This window comes from Globicephala melas, chromosome 13, assembly GCF_963455315.2.
Source record: "Globicephala melas chromosome 13, mGloMel1.2, whole genome shotgun sequence".
NCBI classification, from domain to species: Eukaryota; Metazoa; Chordata; class Mammalia; order Artiodactyla; family Delphinidae; genus Globicephala; species Globicephala melas.
In genome coordinates this window covers 83,567,418-83,593,559 of record NC_083326.1, presented here as the reverse complement: position 1 = coordinate 83,593,559, position 26,142 = coordinate 83,567,418, and the positions used below count along the sequence as shown (strand labels likewise).

General features: G+C 45.1%; 2 protein-coding genes across 3 annotated transcripts in view; both read right to left on the bottom strand.

The window, feature by feature from the left end:
• Positions 1-21,685, bottom strand: part of DNAH10 (dynein axonemal heavy chain 10) — a 146,922-nt gene extending 125,237 nt beyond the window's left edge. The window contains exons 1-8 of the mRNA XM_030860044.2: positions 21,307-21,685; positions 17,669-17,740; positions 13,856-13,956; positions 12,629-12,737; positions 8,030-8,145; positions 4,267-4,483; positions 2,525-2,682; positions 1,567-1,797 (exon numbers count right to left, since the gene is read on the bottom strand). Coding sequence (XP_030715904.1) covers positions 1,567-1,797; positions 2,525-2,682; positions 4,267-4,483; positions 8,030-8,145; positions 12,629-12,737; positions 13,856-13,956; positions 17,669-17,740; positions 21,307-21,520 — 1,218 coding nt within the window. The 5' untranslated portion in view covers positions 21,521-21,685. The remainder of the gene's footprint in view (positions 1-1,566; positions 1,798-2,524; positions 2,683-4,266; positions 4,484-8,029; positions 8,146-12,628; positions 12,738-13,855; positions 13,957-17,668; positions 17,741-21,306) is intronic.
• A 2,952-nt stretch (positions 21,686-24,637) lies between these two features.
• Positions 24,638-26,142, bottom strand: part of ATP6V0A2 (ATPase H+ transporting V0 subunit a2) — a 35,746-nt gene continuing 34,241 nt past the window's right edge. For both annotated transcript variants that reach the window (XM_030860050.2, XM_060310452.1), the window contains one exon: positions 24,638-25,789. In XM_030860050.2, coding sequence (XP_030715910.1) covers positions 25,690-25,789 — 100 coding nt within the window. In that variant the 3' untranslated portion in view covers positions 24,638-25,689. The remainder of the gene's footprint in view (positions 25,790-26,142) is intronic.

The following is a 26,142-nucleotide window of genomic DNA, read 5'->3' as shown; positions in this document are numbered from 1 at the left end:
AAATTTAAAGTCAACTTAAAGAGGGACTTCCCTGGTGGTCCAGTGGGTGAGAGTCCATGCTCCCAATGCAGGGGGCCCAGGTTCGATCCCTGGTCGGGGAACTAGATCCCACATGCATGCCACAACTAAGAGTTCTCACGCCACAGCTAAGACCTGGCACAGCCAAAATAAGTAAATAAATAAAATACATATTTTTAAAAAGTCAACTTACAGAAAAGTAAGTTTCAGATGCACAGAGGGATGGAAAAATTACAAAAGTGATGCATGAGTGATGTAAGCTTGACTCTCACTGATCTCTGCAAGCCACTCATTTTGCAGAGACGATAAATAAATCTCAGAGAAGGAGATGATGTTGCCACTAACATCAGCTCCATGGCAGATTCCACTTGGACCTCAAGCCCTCAGATTCGATCACTTGTTGTACCACTTATACAGGACCACATAGATCCTTATCCGTGGACCACTCATACAGTTGTTGGACAGTTGCTTCCCTGATACTACTTTTGACGTGCTAAGTGCTTTGCAGTCATAAGTTCATTTGAACCTTCCAGCAACCATTTGAGGTAGGTTCTCTCATGATCCCAGTTTCCCAGAGAAAGAAACAGGCTCAGAGAGGTCACGTATGCAGATGTGGGATACTCGGGACCTGGGCCTGTACCTCTACAGCGCTTCACCACACACATATTAACCCCTCAGCAACACAAACAGGACTTTTACTGGTCTCATTATTGGGACAAGAGTAACGACTCCTGGCCTTGGAATATGGTACTGTGTATGATAAATCAGAGGGGAGGGGAATCCCGAAAAAGGAAATTACACTTGCGCACTGCTGGTGGGAATGTAAAATGGTGCAGTCACTGAGGAAAAGAGTTAAACATAGAATCTTCATAGATGGTTAAACACAGAATTATCAGACAGTTAAACATAGAATCACCAGATGTCCCAGCAATTCTACTCTTGGGTATATGCCCAAACGAACTGAAAGCACAGACTCAAACAAATATCTGTATACCCGTATTCATAGCAGCATTATTCACAATAGCCAAAAGGTGGAAATAACCCAAATGTCCATCAACAGAAGAATGGACAAACAAAATGTGGTGTATACGTACAATGGAATGTTATTGAGCCCTAAAAAGCAATGAGATTCTGACATATAACTACAGCATGGATGAATCTTGAAAACATTATGTTGAGTGAAATAAACCAGACACAGAAGGGCAAAGATGGTATGATTCCATTTCTATGAAATACCTAGAACAGGCAAATTCAGAGAGACAGAAATTAGAAAAGAGGTTACCAAGGGCTGGCGGAAGTCGGAGTTGTTTAAAGGGATGCTGAGTTTATGTTGGGGATGGTGAAAAAGTTCTGCACATAGATAGTGATAAGGGGTACCCAGTTATGCATTTAATGCTACTGAACTCTTACAAGTGGCTGAATAATAAATATCACGTTATATATTTTTTACTACAATTTTTTAAATGCTGAACAAACAAAAGGAAGTTAAATCCGTGTGAAATCTAGTTTACAGAGCTGACTTTCCAAAGTGCAGTGCACCCGGCATACTTTGAAATGACGTTCCACTGTGGAAAGAAACCGCACATTGTCTGAGGCCTCCATGTGCAACTTGAACAATTCAGTTAAGACAGGCTGCAGGTTGGCCACAAGCATAGAATTGGATTCCTTGATCACATCCAAGACTTTTCTGACTACTGGAAGCTTTGTTTGTTCATGGAGTGCACTTAGGGTGGCATTTCTTTCTCGCCAGAATTCAATTTCGGCCAGAGGACCATTACCCTGAGAGATGACAGGAGCACACAAACAGCATCATCATTAGTGGGGAGTCCACACCTGTGGTTGCTCCTCCAGCATCCAGGCCTCTCCTCCCAAACGCTCTAGTTAGGGGCTAATCCATACAAGGACTTCGGGGGTGGGCACTTGACCTAGGATGATCCAATCAGAGTGAAACCTCAGGACTCCAGTCGGGAATGGTAGACACTCCGTCTTTCTCTGGACAAGGTGGTATGTGGATGTGGGGTCAGAAACTATTACCAGTTGCCACCATGAAGGAAACTAGCCTGAGGAGGAAGCCCCCTCAGAGAGGAGTTTGGAACCAAGAGATTAACAGAGCAACACAGCTAGAGTGCCAGAGTCATGATCAAACCATACCTGAATCCAGAATTGCCTCTAGACTTTTCAGTTACGGGAGCCAACAAATCCTCTTTCTTATTTAAGCCAGCTGAGTTGGGTTTCCTGGTTGGTTTGGTTTTTCTTATTTTTAGCCCAAACATCCTGACCCATACACAGTATTATCTTTATCAACAGCAGAGAGTCATCTATTAGCACACTAACGTCAGAAAGCCCAAGAATGACATCTTGGGTACGTTTACTTTGATATTTTTAAGGAGGTCACAAAACAGTAAGAAAAGAGGCTAGATCGCTCAGATCCGCAGACTCCTGGCTCGTTCTCGGGATGGCAAACATGAATTGGATCAGGGATCGTCAAAAGCATTGCACACATTACCTGAGGTGTCTTTTTTATCTGGACCTCAAGAGCTACTGATATCTGATTCAACCAGTTTATCACGCACTGCTCCAAAATTTCCACGGTTTCTGGGTCAGCTGCCAGGTCAGACACCTCTCTCTCTACACTGATGCTTGGCATTTCTAACTTGATCTCACCTAGTAGAATAAAAATGGTCAGTCAGCCACTAGTTTGGGGAAAATGATTACAGACAATGTATGTTCCAGTTAATCAGCTGGCTCGTCTCTCCAGACATCAGTATATGGCCTGGTACCTCCCTGTCCTAATATTTCTATATCTCATTCTCTTTCATTAGAATGTAACTAAAACACTTTAGATAATTAGATCACTGCTCCAGTGTTAAGCTCGATCAAAATGATTTAGCTATTTAAGATGAGTTTACAACCTAAGTGATGTCAATTTAAAAATTGAACAAACAGGGACTTCCCTGGTGGTCCAGTGGGTAAGAATCCACCCTCCGATGCAGGTTTGATCCCTGGTCAGGGAACTAAGATCCCACATGCCATGGGGCAACTAAGCCCACGCGCCGCAACTACTGAGCCTGCGCCCTATACAGCCCGTGCGCCACAACTAGAGAGCCCACATGCTGCAACTACTGAGCCTGCATGCTCTGGAGCCTGCGTACCACAACTAGAGAGCCCACACGCCACAACGAAAGATCCCGTGTGCCGCAATGGAGATCCTGCGTGTTGCAACTAAGACCCAATGCAGCCAAATAAAATAAAATTAAATTAAATTAAAAATTGAACAAACAACCAGGGCTCAACAGATATTCGAGAAAGCCTCCAACATGAAACAGACAGTCCAAGAATAAATCAGAAACAATGACTCCAGAGGAAACTGAGAGAATGTAAAGAACAGACAAAAAAAATGTTTTAATCCCAACTATTAGTCTCAGAGATTTGAGACAACATGGCATCCAGCAAACTAGAACAGAAGTTTGGAATGTATGGAAAAGGTACAATCACAGAATAAGAGGTCTTAAAAATTAAAAAGACGATAGCTGATGTGAAAAGTCTAATCAAAATTTGTGAAGGTAATAGCTGAGGAACTCTTCAGGAAAGTAGAATACACAGACAAAGAGATGGAAAATGCAAGTGAAAAGATAGGAAACAGAATCAACAGCACATATCCAACAGGAATATTAACAAGAGAAAACAAAGACAAATAGTGGAGGAAATTATCAAGAGAATTTTTCATACTGAAAGGCTAGGTCTTCAGACTGAAAATACAGAATGCTTAGCAAACTGAATCTCATAGAGTACTTAGCAAAATGAATGGAAAAAGAACCACCAAAGGTCCATCATTCTCCCTGCCCAAAATGCCCTTGCTCCCCAACTCCACCTACTCCAATGTCTTGCTCATCCTTTCAGATGAGGTCAAATGCTGCCTCCTTCAGGAAGTCCTCTTTGATTCCCCCACCACTTCTCCAATATGGTCTCACTCTTCCAAGCCCTAAAGACCCTAATATCTCTCTCAAGCTCCTTATTCTGCCATAGTTCTTTGGGCACCGGAGTATAAGATCCTTGAGGACAAGGATTCGTCATTCTTCATTCCTCTTTGTGTTTCTTACAATGTCCAGCTTGGTGTCTTTCATATCACGAGCAGGTAAACAAGAACGATCATAAATTAAAACAATAAAAAAAACCTCCTGAACTCTAAAATTCTTCTTAAAGTAAACGTATCCTGCTTAACTAAGGAGGAGAAAAATAAAGCCTTACCTTCAAGTTGCTGCATTGTTCTTTGAATATTACTTGCAAATTTCTGGATGTTCATTAAAAATTCATCCCGTATTAATTGAATGCTGTGATATTCTACTGCTTCCCCGGGCATGCTAGGTAGGTCTATGTCGTACTCAGAGGAGTCCAAGACTTCTCCAGATGTGAATCCCAGGCTCGCATCCTTGTGCTGACTGAAGGACAAGGCTGGCAAGAAAACCTGAAAAGCCGAGTTTACGAATCAAATCATTTGTACCATTTTTTTAGATTCCACGTATAAGCGATATCATGTGGTATTTGTCTTTCTCTGTCTGACTTATTTCACTCAGTATGACAATTCCTCGATCCATCCATGTTGCTGCAAATGGCATTATTTCGTTCTTTTTTATGGTTGAGTACAAATGAACTTATTTACAAAACAGAAATAGAGTCACCGATGTAGAAAACAAACTTACAGTTACCAGGGGAGAAAGCAGAGGGAGGAGGGATAAATTGGGAGATTGGGATTGACATATACACACTACTCTATATAAAATAGATAACTAATAAGGACCTACTGTATAGCACAGGGAGGAACTCTTCTCAATACTCTGTAATGACCTATATGAGAAAAGAATCTAAAGGAGTAGATACATGTGTATGTATAACCGAGTCACTGTGCTGTACAGCAGACTAACGCAACACTGTAAATCAACTATACTGTAATAAAAATTTTTTTAAAAAGAAGCAAATCACACGTCATCTTCAACAATTCATGCACTTAAGTTGCCTCTGGCTTTGAATACGCGATAATAGAAAGTAACAATACAGTGACAAAGTGAACTACTCCAGCCCGGAGCACAGACCTAAAGAAAGAGAAATTATATTTGACTGAGAATGGCCCAAGGGTAAAGAGTTTGAACCAAGCCTGAGGTGACTACCCAGAAGATAATACTGTATTTCTTTAGCTGCCGCCAGCCACAGGGCAGCTGAGTTAGAAACTATGGCACAGGGAAACGAGAACTGTGTGTTAACCCATCAGCTAAGCTCCAAGTTTGTGCGAAGGTGAAAATAAAGAAGATACTGAGCACGCGGTCTTTGGGAAATTCAGTTGACAGAAGCATGAATTTATGAAATCACTTGAATACAATTACATAACTTACCCTCACATAGAAAGTGATGTACAAATGCCCACAGGTTGGTTGGCTTCTTTGTTTGTTTGGTGGGTTGGTTGATTGGGTTGGGTTTTGATTTTTAGTTTTGCCCGTTTTTCTTAAAATTTGACACGTCTTTTAAGACTCTTTTAATCTACATGTACTTCCAATTTATTGAAGAACCCAGAATGTTTTGAGTCTCCCAGCTTGGATTTTGCTGACTGCACACTCATGGTAGAACTCAACAAGCTCCTCTTGTCTTTTCCTGCAAATTGGCAGCTGGGTCCAGAGACTGGCTCAGAATCCCTTTGCCAAGACTATTGGTGTTTCTTCTATCAGGAGACAAATAATGTTTGGTTTTTCTCTCTTTTGGGGGGGTTGTTTTTCTGGTTTGGGGGGGTTTTTTGGCCACCCAATGAGGCATGCAGGATCTTAGTTCCCCAACCAGGGATCGTACCTGTGCCCCCTGCAGTGGAAGTGCAGAGTCCTAACCACTGGACTGCCAAGGAAGTCCTCTCTCTTCCTTTTTTTCTTTTTTTTGATTTTAGCATCCATTGATGTTCAATACCTAGATCCTTCAACACAGTGAGAGCTGCACTACTGAAAGAGTCTCATTCTAAACTTTCTTTTTTAAATAGCTGAAATGCTTTTATAAAGAGACACTTCTCTTATCTACTATTTGATTATCCGGTTCATATAGAGAAGGCAGAATAAATGGTTAGAGCCTTCCCTTTATTTGCCCAATTTTCAAAAATAATAAATTGGCCCCCTTTCATCCTGCCCCCTAGTTTCCCTCTCATCTCATTCTCCTCCTTCTATATCCTCTCCCTTGGTTGTTTCATCCAGTCCCTTGGCTTGACACCATGTCAGTGGCTCCCATTTTGTAAAGGATCTCTCTGGTTGGCATGTGGAGAGTATAGTGTAGGAGCAAAAGCAGAAACTGGGAAATCTATCAGGAGCCAACTGCAACAGTCCCAGCAAAAGACAACATTGAGGTCCTCCTGGCCACCCTATCCAAAATTTCAAAAGCCCTACTTTTACCACCTGCCAACATTTCCTAACCCCCTTCCCAGCTTCATCTTTCTCCTGAACTCCTGTCACTATCTAACACACTGTATATTTTCTCATTGATCTTGTTTAACGTAAATCTTCCTGACTAGGATGTAAGGTCTGTGAGGCACAGACCTTGACTGTGTTGATTACTGCTATAGAATACAGTAAATGCTCAATAAATATTTCTGGAAGAACCCCTTGAGCTCTCCCCTGAGCTCCAGACTTATACGTCCTGCTGCACACCTCAACTTGGATGTCTAGGAGGCATCTCAAGCTTAACATGTGCAAAATAGAGTTCTGGGGTTTTCCTCCAGATCCCTCCACCCCCCCATCTCAGTAATGACCCCCAAATCTCCCTGCTTGTTCAAACACAAATCCTAGGAATCATTCTGGATGCTCTTTTCCTAAACTTCCATATCCAAGTCATCAGCAAGTCCTGTTGGCTCCATGCCCAACATATTTTTTTTTCTTCTTTGCGGTACGCGGGCCTCTCACTGCTGTGGCTTCTCCCGCTGCGGAGCACAGTCTCCGGATGCACAGGCTCAGCGGCCATGGCTCACAGGCCCAGCCGCTCCACGGCATGTGGGATCTTCCCGGACCGGGGCACGATCCCATGTCCCCGGCATCGGCAGGCGGACTCTCAACCACTGCGCCACCAGGGAAGCCCCCCAACATATTCTTGATGCTGTTTGCTTCCCGCTCCCTCCCCTGATTGAATTCTGGAGCCTAAACAACCATCATCCACCACTTGGACGTTTCCACGGCCTGCTATTAGGTCTACTGGTCCCATACGCTCTTGCCGCTGCATATGTTGTTCACACAACATCCAGAAGAAAAATGCAAGCCAGATCATTTTATTGCCATGCTTCAAACCTACCTTCCTCTCCAAACTTCCCTCACTACTCTCCAGCTGCACTGGTCATCCTTCTGTGTCTGGAGCAAGCTAAGTCTGCTCCTGCCTCAGGACCTTTGCATGTGCTGTTTTCTCTGCCCAGGATGCTCTTCCTGCAGATCCTCACGTTTGATGCCTTCACCTCATTCCCCCCTCAATTCAATGCCACTTCCTCAGAGGGGTCTTTCCTGACTACCTCAGTCCCACCCTATTACATATCCCTAATAACTTATCATTAGTGAACAAGGCTGCTTATGGGCTATTTTATTGGTTGTCTATAAAGAAAGCTCCGATCTCACCTCCCCAGCAAGGTCGTCCCTTACCACCACCCCCTGCGCGCGCACACACACACACACACACACACACACACACACACACATATACACACACACGCATGCACACACACATGAACAGGTCATTTCTATCACATTACTAGGGTTTATTTTCCTAATGCCACCTGTCACTACCTGATATTTTCCAGTTTATGTGTTGGTGTTTGGTGTCCTTCCCCCAGTATAACCTCCCATAGCACAGGGCTGTCATCTGTCCTGCTCACTGCTCCACTGTCCTCAGGGCCCATGACAGCACCTGGAATCTAAGAGCTGCTGACCACCTCTTTGTGGAATCAATGAATTAGATGGCCTTACTCTTAAACAGTGCTGAGATTCTTTTTTCCGTCCGTACTTACCTGACATATAATATCCTTCAGGAGACCAAGCACATGTGAATTTATAATTCCATACTCCAGTGTTTGGGGCATAATTTCCATAGCTTCCTTCATGTCTGTCGCCTCAGAGATGGTCTCTAAACAGGAACAGATTTGGGGAATGAAATGAGGAGGGAAGTGGACACAGATAACATTTCCAAGTGTACAGGAACCAGCTCCTCCTTCACAAGTAACTACAAAGGAATGTTCCAGGCACAGGTCAGGATACGCGCTCATTGAGAAACAAATACATGCTGAGGGTCGCGCTGTGGTTCAGAGGTTCACAAAAGCAACACCCAGGAGCCACACACATGAGCTGATCTAGTTGGAGCGTCTACAGCTGAACAAGGATAGAAACACTTTGGATTTTCTAGAAACGTTTCTTGGGCTCCTTGCTTGCTCTGTCTCCCCACTCCCAGCCATGCCTCCCCAATTCATCACGAAAGTACCTTTCAAGTCACGGGCTTTTGGGGGGTCTTTTTGTTGTTTTTTTCTTTATTTTTTGGCCACACCGCACAGCTTGCAGGACCTTAGCTCCCCGACCAGGTGTCAAACCCGGGCCCCGGCAGTGAGAGCACAGAGTCCTAACCACTGGACCACCAGGGAATTCCCAAGTCATGTGGTTTTAAAAGACAAGTTTGGGAACAGTCTACCTCTCGGCCAGGTTTTCTTTGATGTGCACTCCCTCCCTCCCCGTCTCCCCACCGGCCCCCTGATCAAAAAATCAGTCAGCACCAGTCAGCTCGGTAGACACTTTAAAGGTCCCTTGGACCCTTCTCTCAATCTAACTGGGAAACACAGCAAACATATCAACTGCAATTATTTCACAAGCTTCAGTCTACATGCCTTTCCCAGCATCTGTGTAGACGCGCACTCTTCTTTGCCTAATAGGTTTCTATCAGATGCTTCTTTACTGAAATAAATTTACTTAAAGGGAAACTGTAAAAACTAAGTATGAAAAAAGAAAGAAAGCTTGACATCAGTGAAAGATAACTGTAAAAAAAATATGATGAGAGTAAACAGTAATAAAGTCGGGGTAAATGCCGTTCCCGCCCCGCCCAAAGCTGATTATTGTTGTTACAGTAAGTCCCCTACATACGAACCTTCAGGTGGAGAATTTTCAAAGGTGCGAACGTGCATCTGGTTCCAGCAAGGAACCGGAACCAGTGCCATCAGCGTCAGGCGTGAGTGACATTGCAGCTCGCCCTCCGTCCCCTATTGCTGACGATCCTTCAGCTCTACCATCTCCCACCCCCCTCCCTCCTCCAGTCAGTAACTCTTCCTGCCTGTTCACTCGATGCCAGCCCCTGTGTGCCAGCTGTTGTACTGCACTACTGTACTTTCCAAGGGTACAGATTAAAACTGCTTTCTTTATTTTTTGTGTTTGTTTATGTATTATTTGCGTGAAAAGTATTATAAACCTATTACAGTGCAGTACTATACAGCCAATCGTGTTAGTTGGGTACCTAGGCTAACCTTGTTGGACTTACGAACCAACCGGACTTACGAACGTGCTCTCAGAACGGAACTCATTCGTATGTAGGGGACTTACTGTATTGGGTTGTGATTACTGTTAAAAGGGAAGCATTGGGCTCCCCTGGTGGCGCAGTGGTTAAGAATCCGCCTGCCAATGCAGGAGACACGGATTCGTGGTCCAGGAAGATCCCACATGCCGCGGAGCAGCTAAGTCCCTGTGCCACAACTACTGAACCCCATACGCCTAGAGCCCGTGCTCCACAACAAGAGAAGCCACCGCAATGAGAAGCCCGCGCACCGCAACGAAGTGTAGCCCCCGCTCACCACAACTAGAGAAAGCCCACGCACAGCAACGAAGACCCAGTGCAGCCAAAAATAAATAAATAAATAAATTTTAAAAAGGGAGGGCTTCCCTGGTGGTGCAGTGGTTGAGAGTCCGCCTGCTGACGCAGGGGACACAGGTTCGTGCCCCAGTCTGGGAAGATCCCACATGCCGCGGAGCGGCTGGGCCCGTGAGCCATGGCCGCTGAGCCTGCGCGTCCAGAGCCTGTGCTCTGCAATGGGAGAGGCCACAGCAGTGAGAGGCCTGTGTACCGCAAAAAAAACTAAAAAATAAAAAAATAATAAAAAAGGGAAACACTGAGCTGAGACTGGCCCCTCCCCAGACAAGAACTGTAACGGGAGTAGCTGTTTAATACTGAGCCTCTATCTGTCATCTTTCTTCTTATTCCCACTCACTTGGGAAGAACGAATTACAGAAGCTCAGAGCTTAGCGGTGAGGTCGTGATCCAAAGGGCCATCAAAGTTCAAAAAAGGAAAAGAAAAGCAACAGAATGTTTGTTCTAGAATTTAGGGTATGCTATGCACAGGTTGGGAGGTAGAGGCAACGGCAGAAGAAATGGGGGAAGCGCAGTCAGAGAGAGCGGAGAGTCAGCCTGGATGGAATACGGCAAGAGGAAGAGCAAAGGGTCAGAAGAGACCAGAGAACAATCACTTGGGCAATGCAGTGGGAATGCACAGCGGGAACATCCAGCCAAGAAGTTACCCTGAAGGATGAACTTGGCTTCTGAGTGGCACCTCTGTCTAAAATCACACAGCCGAGGGAAGAGATATGGGAACACATGTATATGTATAACTGATTCACTTTGTTATAAAGCAGAAACTAACACACATTTTAAAGCAATTATACTCCAATAAAGATGTAAAAAAATAAATAAAATAAAATCACACAGCCGGGACTTCCCTGGCGGTCCAGTGGTTAAGACTGGGCTTGCAATGCAGGGGGTGCAGATTCGATCCCTGGTCGGAGAGTTAAGATCCCACCTGCCACGAGGCACAGCCAAAACGTTAAAAAAAAATGAAATAAAATAAAATCACACAGCAACGTGGAGAAAGCCCACCAAAACTCGTCTTATAACTCAGGGTGACGTCATTTTGAATCTTCCTCTAATTGTTATAAATAGAACTAAGATGACATCAATACAGTCAATTCTCATTATTTGCAGTACTTATGTTCTATGAGGTCACCACGAACACAGAATTAGTGGATGCTGAGCCATTGTTCCTACAGGAAATATGGGTCTAGGTTCCTGTGAACCTCTGGTCACATTTTCATCAACCATCAATATAAGCAGACCTCGGAGGTACTGTGGTTTCGATTCCAGATCACAGTAAAGCAAATATCGCAATAAAGCGAGTCACACGGATTTTTTGGTTTCCCAGTGCAAAAGTATGTTTACACTATGCTGTAGTCTATTAACTGTGCAATAGCATTATGTCTAAAAAAAACAATGTATATACCTTAATTTAAAAATACTTTATTGCTGGGAATTCCCTGGCGGTCCAGTGGTGAGGGTTCTGCGCTTCCACTGCAGGGGGCACGGGTTTGATCCCTGGTCAGGGAACTACAATGCCACATGCCGTGTGGCACAGCCAAAAATGAAAGAAAAGAAAAACTTTATTGCTAAAAACTGCTAACCATCATCTGAGCCTTCAGTGCATCCTAGGAGTAACTTCAAAGATCACTGATCACAGATCACCATCACGAATATAATAAATAATGAAAAAGTTTGAAATATTGAGAGAATCACCAAAATGTGACGCAGAGACATAAAGTGAGCAAATACCGTTGGAAAAATGGCCCTGATGGACTTGCTCCACACAGGGTTGCCACCAACCTTCAGTTTGTAAAAAAAAAAAAAAAAAATGCAGTATCTGCGAAGCGCAATAAAATGAGGTCTGCCTGTATATAACCTTCCTTATGTGTGTTTCCGTTTAAAGACAACTTATTTAACATTACTGTTGATTCACTAACATTGAACTCATGGCCAACAGCACCATCACTTACGTCTGAACGAAGCTTACGTTAACACACGAGTTTTCTCTGCCAGGCACATCACAGCCTTCCTGTTCTCTGAGCACTAGCCAGCGCTTCAGCACCTTCCTTGGGGACATTTTTCCCCCCCTTGGGGACACTTTAAACAGCGAAATCACCCAAAACCCCCACAAAAATTAGAAAACTGTGGTACTAAACAGAGCACGATAAAGACACTTGTTTATAGCATTCAATGAAATAAGAAGGCAGTGCACGGCCTTGCCTGACCTCAGCTGGGTCCATGAGTGTTGGGTGACTCAAATTTTCCCCACTCTGTATGTGTCCTTAAATGACCATGAAAGCATCGAAATACTGATTGGGAGTTATAAAAATTTTGAGTGAGTCGGTGAATTTGCAAATATGGAATCCGTGAACAATGAGGATTGACAGTACTGATAAAAAAGCTATCTTCTCGGGCTTCCCTGGTGGCGCAGTGGTTGAGAGTCCGCCTGCTGATGCAGGGGACACGGGTTCATGCCCTGGTCCGGGAAGATCCTACATGTCGCGGAGCAGCTGGGCCCGTGAGCCATGGCCGCTGAGCCTGCACGTCCGGAGCCTGTGCTCCGCAACGGGAGAGGCCACAGCAGTGAGAGGCCCGTGTACCGCAAAAAAAAAAAAAAAAAAAAAAAATCTATCTTCTCAAGGACATGTAAAAATTAAAGAGTCTCAGACATATACACATGCACATGCACGCACACCCACACTCACACACGCTCATGCTGGAAAGATACCTTTTGTATTTCTGAGAAAATATACCACATTCTCGTTCAGAAACTCCTCAGGAACAGGAGTACAAAGCACATGGAGATATGTCTTTTCCACGGTTTGCTTAACAGTTTTCTGAAACACGGGGAACAAAAAAGTCATGAGGAGATACAACCGTGCATCCAAATCCCCTAATATTCACGTACACCTGAGCTCTCCACTCCACGCACTGCTGAGCTCATTTCCCAGCAGACCACACACAGGAGCTGAAATTCACCCAGATGCTGAACTCTAAGCCTGACTCTTTCACCAACCGGCCACTGCAGCTACACTTGAATAAAGTGACCTGGGAAATGTCCAGATCGAGCTTTTCTGGGCCACAAATTGCAACAAACCTGTTCTGAATTCGGGTATTTTGTGGGGAGGCATATTCACAGAGCAGCTGAACCTAATTGCATGTAGCACGGCTCAGGCCAAATGTCTACATCCTAACGTTATGCTCCCTCCCTGGGATCTGTGCAGTAAATGGTTAACTCAGCAGGCCCGGGCTGTCCAAACCCTGCACATTCCAATGGTTCTCAAGACTAGCCTGGAACCAGCTCCTGGGTGACAACCTCTAAGCTTTTGGAACATCCTGGCTGATCTGAGCATCTCTGTATACCTGGGGCCTTGGCTCATGCTGCAGAGTTTATACTAACAACGTGATTTATGCTGAATGCCCGTCTTTGTTTGCCTGGGGCCCCGGGTCACACCGCATCCGTTTGTCCTCTGGGGCAGCCGGGGGGCACTGCAGACTAACTGTGGGCACTTCACACCTACGTGATTGACCCCCATAAAAACCCTGAACACCAAGGCTTGGGTGAGCCCCCCTGATTGGCACAATGTCCTGCGTGTTGTCACACATGGCTCCTGCGAGAATGAATGCTGTCCTTGAAGCCCCACTTGGAAAGGACAACTTGTGCCTATTTTCTCCTGGACTCTGCCCTGTGTGCCTTGTTCTCTGTTGATACTCATCTGCATCCTTTCACTGAAATAAACTATAACCATGAGTATAAAAGCCTTCCTGGGTCCTGTGAGTCATTGTGGCAAATCATTCAATCCGAGGGTGATCTCGGGGACGCCCAGACACAGGATTCTATCATCTCCACTCCAATGCAATACACTCCTTGTATGAGCTGTGGCGGTTACCCAGACTCATCCGAGGGCGTGAAATTCCCATTACCCCACCCAAGAGGAGAAAGAGCCGTGCGTACTTTGACATGGGGGTTCTCTACCCTCTCTGGGTCCATTTCTTCATCCTCTAGGCCGGTGGAAGGCTGAGGTACGGAATACGTTCTCAGCTGCAAATTCTTAGCTGCAAAACATGATTCAATGCGTGAGATGAAATACTTGGAAAATGAGGTTTCCTACCGTCAAGACCAGACCTGCATCTTGGACAACAGCATATTTCATTCAGTCGGCGTGTTATCAAAAAGCTGAATGTCCATTTCTCACAAACGAATCCTACTGAAGCCTTGACTTACGTTATCATTAGGAGAGTGGTGCTGCAGTTTTGAAGGGTCCTCAGTCGGAAATTTAACATGTGCGTGTGTGCATGTGTGCGTGTGTGTGCGTGTTCCAGCTACAGGGTCCAATGAGTGACTTCTCTGAGATTTTTACTTAGAAGGGGGGGTTTACCCTTAGGATGAGACTTAGAGTTAACATGTTAGCATCTACTCCTTTTTCACTATAAAACTTGAAACGGATGGGGGATGGAAAGAAAAGTAATCTAAATAAAATGAACGTATGTACACCTTGCAAGTCTACGGTTATCGATGTGGACCTGGAAACCTCATAGCCGGCCAGGCACAGCCCTGAGAGCTGCTGACGAAGCCTGCAGAGAAGGGGGAGCTTTCCCCAACTGTGTGGCTCTTCCGTCGGAAGGCACTGGACAAAGTCAGTGAGACCCTGGAATCAAATCAACACGTGGGGTCGGAATCCGCTCTGCAACGGGTTTTCTCATCCATAAACTGGGACAATAACATCTACTGGGTCAGACTCAGGAGGACTCGATTATAGGTTGGCTGAGTGTCGGGCACGCTGGCTGGCAGAGGAAACAGTCTGCGGCCGGGAGAAGCAGCCTTATTACAGCAAGAGCAACAGCCTGGACTCAAAACTACACTGATGAGTGTACTCAATGCCACCGAGCTGTATGCTTAGAAATGGTTAAAATGGTATTTCATGTTACATGTGTTTTACCACGATAAAAAGAAAAGAGAAAAGAAAAAAATACACTTGGAAGGAACGTTAATTTGCTGTGTCAGAGAAGAGTTTCCTGACCTTTTCCTCAAGCAGCCTCCTCTTTTCCAAGTCTTTCCTGATCACGGATTTATTGGTGCCAAAGCAGGAAGCCATCAGTAAACATGGCTGTGGCCCTCATGACCACCATCTGTCTTAGCAAAATCCAAACTAGACAAGTCTCAGTAAGAATGGATGGTCAGGCTTCCCTGGTGGCGCAGTGGCTGAGAGTCCGCCTGCCGATGCAGGGGACGCGGGTTCGTGCCCCGGTCCGGGAAGATCCCACATGCCGCGGAACGGCTGGGCCCATGAGCCATGGCCGCTGAGCCTGCGCGTCCGGGACCACAGCAGTGAGAGGCCCGCGTACCGCAAAAAAAAAAAAAAAAACAATGGATGGTCTGTATTTCTAAACCTGTAGTTCTCCCTCTCCCCTCCCCCAATCTGTACTAGGGAGGGGATTATTTTGTGGTTAAAAATAAATTCTTCTGAAAAAACTAAGATGACTATAGGAAACACTGCACATCGCCCCAATCCTTTTTCCCCTCTGGTTTTCAAATACTCAGGATCTTGGTAAAGTGCGGTACCTAACCCACAGCTTCTGCTGTTGTAAGTGAAGGTGAGTTACGGGAGAAAGGGGGCTGTTTAGCTCTGCTGGCGACGTGATGGTCTGGAGCAGGGTTTCAATCTCAGCACTTCCGGCACTTGGGGCTGGATCATTCTGTGTTGTAGGGCCAGACCTGAGCATCGTAGGACGTTTGGCAGCATCCCTGGCCTCAACCCATGAGATGCCAGAAGCCCCTGCCCTCCAGTTGTGACAACCAAAAATGTCTCCAGACATCACCAAAGGCCCCTGGGGGCCAAAATCACCCCTGGTTGAGAACGCAGCCCAGGGCCAACGCAGGTAGCCACGGCTGCTTCATCACTACAGGAAAGTAACTCAAAGCCTGCAGGGGACCGAGTGTCACGGCCCAGCCAGGAGTGTCACAGCAACCTCTCTAACGTAGACATTTCAATTCCTTAGCAGCAAAAGCCTTGACTCGCGCCTCTGATTCGCCCAAAGAAATGGCATCTGTAGCTGGCACAGTGGCAGCCTTCTCTACATAGCCCACACCGTGCGCTCTTGGCTGAGCTGTCGGAGACACTGCCGTACAAGCCTGGGTGTTTTTATGTTATGTGCTGTTCTGCGTGGAAGAGTGCCACCCCCCCGCCCCGATTCGTGTCCACCCAGAACCTCAGAATGTGACCGTATTTGGAAGCGGTGTCTTTGCAGATATAATTAGTTGAGATGAGGTCTGATAAAAGAAACGTTCACATATTGAGATACAGAGAAGTCGTTCTGGCTTCTACATGAGTTCACTTGGATTTGATGCTAATTTAAATAGCTTGTATGTGGCCTATCAGACCGACATTGTACATCTGCTTTAATTATTAAAGAAAAGGGCGCACTGACCAGAAGTAAAGAATGTCCACGTTGAAAATAAAGATTATAGAGTTTCAGATGTAGAAAATAAACGTATGGTTACCGGGGGCGTGAGGGAGGGAGGGATAAACTGGGAGACTGGGATTGACACATACACACTACTATACATAAAACAGATAACTCATAAGGACCTGCTGTAGAGCACAGGGAACTCGACTCAGTACTCTGTAATGGCCTATAGGGGAAAAGAATCTAAAAAGGAGTGGATATACGTGTTTGTATAACAGATTAACTTTGCTGTACAGCAGAAACTAACACGACATTGTAAATCAATTATACCCCAATAAAAATTTTTTTTTAATAAATAAAAAATAAAGATTAAAAGCCTCCCTTCCTGGGACACCAATGCTGGTCCTCCCTTGATAATACGACTCCTTTCCCAGGTGCCAAGGCCTTGCTGTATGTGCTGTGCATGTACGTGCTGGTCTGTTGTTTCGTTTGTTTGTTTTTTGAAACCTTGAAGAAAGGTTTCCTGACTTGTTTAATGTTCTTTGTTCTGACAAGATATAAAACTGTGCTGAAAACCCTGCTTCTCCAGAGCAGCTTCTCAGAGTAACATGGGAAGCTGGCCCCCAGGCCGTAGTCCTCAGTTTGGCTCGAATAAAAATCTTTTCTATTCTTATTATTGAGTGTTTATTATTTTCGTCAACAGGTCATAGTGGAGAGGGGGGTCCCTGACTCCAATGACTGGTGCTGTTATGAGCGAAAGGAGGTGATTCTCACACACACACACACACACACACACACTATATAAAAACACATACACATATATACACACATGTATACACACATGTATACACACAAATTCACACGCAAATACACATGTACACATGCGTGCATGTACACACATGCATGCATATACACATACATGCATACACACATGCGCACGCACACATACACACACACACACACACACACACACACACACAGGGCAGACAGCCATGTGGCGACAGAGGCATAGATTGGAGGGATGTGTCTACAAGCCAAGGAACATCAAGGAAGCCTACAGCCACCAGAAACTGGGAAAGGCCAGGAAGGATCCGGCCCCAGGGCCTGCCCACACCTTGATTTTGAACTTGTAGCCTCGGGCACTGCCTCCTTCAAGGCAGTGCTGTTGTTCTAAGCCCCCCAGTCTGTGGTCCTTGGTTATGGCAGCCCCAGGTAGTTAATAATGAACCTATGCACACCCAGCACTTTCTCCTTGTACTTCTTACCAAGTCGCAGCTTCACAAAAGTAAAAAGCAGAAACTGATTCTCGTCTGGGCACGCGGACCCCTCCCCGCGGTGCCGCTCACCCCCAATTCCAGACCTGATGCTCTATCCGCCGACTGGGTCTCTTCTTCCTCTTCTTCCTCCTCAGACGGGCCAGGAACCTCGCCGTCTTTATAGCCACATAAAGCAAAAGAAACAAAAAAAAACATAATTGTTCCACTGCTCTCCTTGGCACTGAGGGTTGGTCCGTGGCCCCGGGAGAGTCGTGCCTATTACAGTCGGCTGGAGGAGGTCATCGAGAAGACAGGACCGCTGCCCGACCTGCGAGCTGACCCCGGGAGGGGTCGGAGGCCCCTTGCCCCTGCCCTGTCCTGGGGATGTCCACCCTGCCCACCATGCCCACCGTGGAAGCCATTTCAAGAATGCACCTGGAGAGATCAGGTGTGGCTGAGACTGCCAGACAGTGTGGGTGCCTGAACCCCGGGAAGGCCTCTCTATAAACTCTTAGATGCCGGCGGGAGGGCAGTGATCTCGGCCAGCCACGCCCAAGACCGCCACCTACTGATCCGGAGTGGCTGGCTGCCTCTTTCTCTGGTCTCTCCTTGCCCTCCGTGTATGGGGGTGGTTTGCGAACCAACACACAGTCCCACAGAAACATCCCAGTTACTGGAAACAGCCTTAAGGGACATGAAAGAAAGATCTGTGCAAATTCTCCATGAGATGAAGGACACAGGATGATCACATAGTTACAAGCACCCCAAAGAAATATAAATGACCATCATGCATAAAAAAAGAGGCTCAACTCCACTAATTATGATACAAATGTACATGAGAACGAGGAAGTGCATCCACCTTTCATCTGTGGGGTTGGCAAAAATTTTAACGATAATACCCAATGTTGGCAAGGATGTTGGCAAACGGACACCTCATCACCGTTGCCAGGTGTGGAGTGGGAGGGCCATTCTAGAGAGCAGTTTGGCAGGACCCATCCAAACTGTAAATGCACACACCCGCCAAGCCCACAGTTCCACTTTTAGAAATCTCTCCCACAAAATACCGAAAGAGCACAAAGGTAGACGCACATCGTGACGTGTGTAAAATAAAATACTGTGGAAAGATAAGTGTCCATTCATTAGGGAATGGATAAATAAAATATGGTACATCTATAAAGTTACATAGATCTATAGGTACTGACATGAAAAATTCTGCAAGATATCTTTGAGGGAGGAACAGTCACAACATACTACATAAAGAGTGATCTTATTTATGATTTCAGGAACTCTATATATATCTCTACATATTATCATTATATACATACCATTATCTGGAAAGATATAAATGATGATAGATAGATAGACAGACAGATAGATCTGAGAAGAGCTCTGGCAGGATATACACCAAACTACCACTAGTGGTTACCTATAGGAATGGGAACAGGGCTGAGGGAAGAGTAAAGGATTATTTTTTCACTTTTTATTTTCTGTGTTTCTAAATTCTATGTTATGTGAATTTTTAAGAGAACATCTTTCAGTAATACTTACTGGAAGTAAGTATTAATTACTTAATACCGTGTAATTTTTAAATTACTGTGTAATTTTGCAATTTCTAAAAATTACTGTGTAAAAATGTAAGCAAGTTATCAAGTGATATGGACAGGATGGTTCCATTTTGTTATTTCAAGAAACAACACATGCTTAGCTATTAGAACAGCATCTTGGACTAGCTGCTGCTGGTCTAGACACCCCTCTTTCCTCAAGACCACCCTGCCAGCATCTGTCTCCATTCAAATAATTTTTAACTAGGAGCAGAGAGAAGTCTTGACCAGGGGAGAGGCAGAAATAGAGAGAAAAGAGGGATGAAGGGACATGCATTGACCCCACTCCAGGTCCTCTGGACAAACCAGAGACCCCATAAAGGATCCAATAAAACTGACCAAGGGTCTTTGTGAGTCTGCAGGCTTAATAAGCAGAGGGTGAGTGACAACTTGAAACCCAGAGCTGGAGAGGAGGTCCCATCTCCCCACCTCTGTCCAGAACCCAACCCCCAACACTCAACACCATTCTAGTGCCCCCAGGAACAGTAGCTTTGAGTTTCTGGGGACGGCATCCTCAGCAGGGAATACATTGCCATTCTCAAGATGTGATGACAGTGAGAAGACCCAGAAAAGGAGGGGAAGAACGTTGGGGTGGGCTGAGGGGTGGGTTAGAGACAGACCAGAAACAGACATAGTGCTCGGGGGATTTCCGAGGACGCTTTGGAGGAATTAAGCAGGGGGACCCTCGGAAGCGAGACTATAATCTCCTTTCACATAGAACAGGGGCATCCTGCCAGGAGACACTGGGCTGAACATGTGGTAGTATACACAGCACAGAAAACAGCCACGAACTATTAACAGAAGCCCTCAGAGGTCACAAGAAGTCCAAGTTGCATTCATTTCTTAGGGTCTTGGTGTATATATATATATATGTTCAAGTATACAAAATCAGGGTTACTGAAATATGGTACATGTAAAAGTCAATCCTGTTAGTGTATCAGAATTTCACTTGGTGATCATGAGAGTCTAAATTCAAGGTCCTATTATAATGTAACATCCAGGTCCAAAGGTCTTCCGGGGAAGGGAGGGGGGGATAGAATTAGATTCCAAATGTTACAAGGGTCATCTCTCTGGGTGTCATTTGCAATTTGTTATTGTTTATGGGCTTGGATTTTTCTACAGTGAATATGTGTATTATTTTGTGCAAAGAATGTACATTTAAAATAAATGTGCCTACGGCCTTTTAAGAAAAAAAAACTTCTGCCTGGCTCTGCCATTCCACCCTGTGAAAGGTCCTGGAGGGGATCCAGAAGCCTCGTGAAGATGTGACACTAGCACAGGAGACTGACATTGATGGGACACATCACACAAACCCGGTCCGTGACAGCTGCACTGACACTGGTGTTCCTACTGGGAGAGAACTTGTGTGTCTCTCAATCTCCTTTCTGAGTGTCCCCTGCACTCTGTCCTGTCTCCCCCTCCCCCCACCCCAGGCTGTCTCTGTGTCCCTGGGCTGGACCGGCCACCTCCACAGAAGGTTCTGGGCATCAGTCACTGTCATTATTTTTATTTAAAATGCTAAATTGTTCAACATAAACGTTTAAATCTAATGTAATCTTTTTAAATTGTTTTAAAAAATTGTTTTGGTGTTACTTTACAGTAGCACGTCGGGAGCCTGGGAAGATAGGAAGGGGCACTCTTCTCCACCTCTGGGAGACCCTGTCACCATCTGAGAGAGTGAGGATGAACTGACCCTCTCAGCCCCTGGGCCGTTTCTCTATCCGTCTGTGAGACGTCATTGGACAGCGACACATATTCTTCTGAGTCTTTACTATGTGACCTGTGTGGATGAGCTAGTTAACCCTCTCTGTGCCACAGCTTGCTCATCTGTAAAATGGGATAACAATACACCCACTTCATGGGATTAGTAGCTGATATACGCATTTGGAACTGTACCTGGCACAGAGTAAGCGCTAAATGAGTGTTTGTTGTGATTATTCACTCAAGGTCTGACTTTCCAAGTGGGCTTGTCCAGTTCACCCAGTGCCTGGACTGTGCCTGCACACGGTGGGCGACAAGAAGCATTTGCGGAATGCACGTGAGGCCAAGAGCGGGGTGGGCGGGGGTCTGCAGTCCCCGCGGTGGTGAGGTGGGAAACGGGGCAGGAGGGGGCGCGGCGGGAGGGCGGCCGCGGGGCTCACCGATCTCCACCTCCACTTCCTCGGGCACCACCTTGCGGTAGAAGAAGAGAGTCGAGGCGCCCTCCTCGTCGCTGGTCTGGTTGAGGAAGTGCAGGATGAGGTCCTCGACCTCGCCGTCGTTGCGGTTCAGCAACTCCTCGAAGATCTGGGGGTCTGTGATGCCGAAGGCGGTGTACACTCGGTCACGCATCCACAGCACCCGTAGGTCGTCCATGGCGCCGCAGAGCTGGCAGCACCGGGCTCAGGGAGTGTAGCGCCGGGCAGGCGTCTGTGGTAACGGCGCCCCTAGCAACGGGCGCCCAGGCAACGGCCGCCGCGGGCACGGGGCCCCACGGTCCCCGGGCGCCCCTGCACCCGGGCCCCGCGCTCTCAGAGGCGCGAAGCGGGACTCGGGAGGGTGGCGCGGAGCCCCTGGGGAGGGGCCGTGGCGCCCCAGCCTGCGCACGGAGGAGGGTCGGGGCTCTTCCCCCGGTTGGGCGCCCCCTTCCTCCTGGGAGGACCGAGATGAGCTGGACGGCCGCACGCAAGCCCCGGGGACGGAAAGACGTGTAGGAAGGCAGCCGACTGCAGACCTGGAGGTGCGCCAGGATCCTTATAAGTGCTGCATGCGCAAGGCCTCCTGTGATTCTTAACCGCCACGGCGTCTGGGACTGTCCTGCCCGCTTTGTCGATAAGGAAACAGTGGCAAGATACGTGACAGACAAAGTCACGGTATCTCGGAGGTGGTAGAGGCAAAGTTGGACGCGAGGCAAAAGGACTATAGTCTGAGCCCTCGGGTCGCTATGGATCAAAGGGCGTCAGAAGAGCAAATACACAGCGAAGATTCCCAAGAAGGGGCAAGCTCCTTCCGGTGTACCAGGATCAGGGAAGGCGGAGCCCCAAGAAGGGACACTGGCTACAGAGTAGGAGAAGCCGAGCTCTTCAGCTCTGTAGCCAATCCAAAGCATAATAAAGCAAAACACCCACGTTTCAAAAATAGAGATAAATTTATTTTTCATTAATAAAGGGAAGTTCAATACTGATAGGAAGATGCAAATGTGTCCCTTCATACATCTGTAGTTCTTTAACTTGTTCAGTCGTTTTCCCTCACTGAGCCCCTAGAGATTATTGGGCTGACCCTAAGAACCTAGCCTTCTTATTGGATTTTCCCATCAAGGAACAGGTAGAATGTTCTAAGTATTTCTTAAAATTCTAAACCAAAGTTCAGCATCATTGGCCTGGCTGTTGGAAAATTACTACTCGGACCTGTCTTATTTTCATCATCTTGAATAAGATTTCTTAATAACCTTGCTGGAGATATACCAGATGGCATGCAAGCAAACCTGGCTTTTAAATTTTTAATAAAGTTGTTTTTAAATGCAGACTGCAGAACAGCTTAAGTTATTTTTATTTCTGTTTTCCAAAATGAATCAGGCCCTAAAGTGTCTGAATTTTTAATTCGTAAACATAAGAGTTACCTATCCTATAGTCTACGCCTTATTAAACTGCTGCAGAATGAAAATTCAGATCAGAATGTTGTTATAAAATACCCATTCCAGAAATGAGGACAGAGTGGCACTCAGTGAAAGGTGAGTCCCCTCAACGTCCTAGCCGCGATAAGCTGCCAGGCCACGGGCTCAGCGTGACCCCCATCAAACCCCCTTTGCACTCCTTAACTCAGCACAATCACATCACCACGAGGACCTCCTTCACCCTTGCAGGCCGAAAGCAAACTCTATTTTTCTGAAGAACTCCCTTGGATTTCTATTTTAGGATGCACACCTGAATGAAAACCGGAAGACGTGGCAGTCGTGACTTTTCGCGTTAGGAAAATAAACAGGTTAACTTAGCATCATCCAGACAACTGAGCATTCTTCCCCTGGATGCTTGCTATCAAGGGCATGAAGTTATGTCTTAAAAACTGTACACATAATAGTTCTACCAAACAGCTTAACAAACAAAACAGAGCAACTGCTCTGGTAACATGACACTGGAACCAGCAGCTTTATATTAAGAAAGAAAATATACCTTTGTGCCTAAAAGACACCATCAAACTGTAATTCTAGAGAGTTCTTTCACAAAAATTAGGACTGACAATCCGTCTTTTATACCATTATGTTCTACAGTACTACATAGGTTTCAGTTGAAAAGTGACTCTTCACCCTCTGTTCTATGCCCTGATAGAGGCGTTCACTGGAATTAAAAAGTGGCCCCCGTGACAACTGCCAATGGGGACAGAAAAGAATTCTAGCAGATGCTGTACGTCTCTTGTTTACTAGTCGGTTAACTAGTCAGTTTACTAGTCAGTTAAAATGGTGGGTTTCCTAAGGATGAATTAGTTACCATCTTGGAGTAAAATAATAAAAATAAGAACTTGTGAGGGACACATTTGAAACCTGGAAGGCATTATTCAGATTTCATATTCACCCAAAAGAAGTGTCCAAGTGCCTTTCTGAAGAAACTTAACGTTGACAGCAGTATCATTTTTTTTTTTGCGGTACACGGGCCTCTCACTGTTGTGGCCTCTCCCGTTGCGGGGCACAGGCTCCGGACGCGCAGGCTCAGCGGCCATGGCTCACGGGCCCAGCCGCTCCGCGGCATGTGGGATCCTCCCGGACCAGGACACAAACCCACGTCCCCTGCATCGGCAGGCGGACTCTCAACCACTGCGCCACCAGGGAAGCCCAGCAGTATCATTTTTAAGAGTTTCATCAGCATCATTTTATGTTTGATATTATGAGGGACAGCATCTCATATGAGAGGAGTAGCATGGAATCTTTACTACAATTTAAAAGGTTCAGGGCTTCCCTGGTCAGGCACAGTGGTTGAGAGTCCACCTGCCGATGCAGGGGACGCGGGTTCGTGTCCCGGTCCGGGAGGATCCCACATGCCGCGGAGCGGCTGGGCCCGTGAGCCATGGCCGCTGAGCCTGCGCGTCCGGAGCCTGTGCTCCGCAACGGGAGAGGCCACAATAGTGAGAGGCCCGAGTACTGCAAAAAAAAAAAAAAAAAAAAAAAAAAGGTCTAATGTCAGAGTCACAGTTATGTCATGATGTTCAATTCATGCCTCTCAGCAAATAGGCCTTGAAATTACCTGAAAAGATACGCTTAAATTCAGGGCTACCATGATCTTAACTTGTAATGAAAACACCAAACTCTCTACCACCAGCCAAGGTGAAGGAGACAAGCGGGCCTCTTCATGTGAGTTACTCAAAATGTTAAGAAAGCGAAAATACTGCAGGTTTCTTTTTGAAAATAATTATCTAAATTCAGTTACAGTAAAATATGAAAAACGAACATAATTTACAAGAATACAGGACAGATCAAAATGTTCAACAGGACTGACTCAAATGTCAAGTGAAAAGATGAATTTAATCTGAAGATTATATACATTAATGGCTTAGTAAGAATTGGTTTTCAACTGATCTAAATAGTTTTTAAAAGTTTAACTCTAAATGCCTTTATTAGACATTTATTTCGAATTAGTCTGAAACTGAATCATTATAATTATACTGTTCTCAAGGATAGGTGCACCCTCTTCATGGTAAAATACCTTAATTTATATTTTATTATAAAAATATACAAAATCCTACTTTTTACCTTTCCTTCACTCAGTATAAACCCCTTTTGGTTCAGGGACATCAGCCAAGCTGGTCACTACGTTCGAATCATATCCATATTACATCGTCTACAGTCACACTGGATTTTAAGGCTCAGTACACAGTTTATCTTCCCAAACATACAATTATCATAATTGGTTTTATGTAAGGATAACAAGAGTCTTTAAAAAAATATACAAGTGGGATAACCATTTGTTGTATGTTATTTTATCCCATTTTCTCCAATTATTATAACAAGACAAAATCGTAGAAACAATTCTACTTGCAATTCTAGATAGCATACGATAAAAAAAGTTTGCATACTTTTAACCAAGCAAAATAAATGTGAATCTTTTGATTAACCATCATTAAATTTTTTTAAAAACTACTTAACTTCAGCTGTTGGAAAATATTATCTGACAACTTCAGGTGACAGAATAACTCTAGTTTTTTTTTTTAAATAAGTTGAAAAGGAATCAAGTATTTAAGACCATTTTCAATTAGCCATTCAAAATTGGCTTCTCTCCCCCAAGACTATATTTTTAAAAATAACTTTAACATAACTTTTGGCATTAACTTATATTTGCTCATCATAAAAACTGAAAGAAATTTATATATCTGAAATTGAGAAACTTTACAAAATTATTTAACATATGAGGAAGAGGTATATCTTACAGAATCATTTGGCTATCTCATAAGGCAGTTAATGAAGATGGAATTTTTCCTATCGTCAATTTAACATAAGGAAATTCTACAACATGATAATTCTCCTTAAATCTGAAAGCTTGTTGGATACGGCAATATGATCATGCCATGTCGTCACTAAACTTCGAAGAAAGTAATCTGAGTGAGAAAGGAACAAATTTGGTGCCTGCACCAACGTAGAATTTGTTCTGAAATTCTACCCTAAAAAAACAAAACAAAACAAAACAAAACCATGTATTAATGAAAGATTCTGAATAACACTTGCTACATTCCTTAAAACAACATTTATAAGTTAAAAAAGAAAAAAGTTCCTGTGCTTCTGAAGTTGCTTCATTCCATACATGCTCTTGGCACAAATACTTTTGCTTAGATAAAATACACACACACACACCGGCCCTTTGCTGGCTTTCTCATGAAGAAAACGCTGACACCTCACGTCACCTCCCACCCTATGGACATACACATGAGTATTAGGAACCTCTCTCTCCCCAGTAACTGGATACACAGACAAGTAATCTGATATACACTGTAAAACATTAAGAAATATGGTTTAC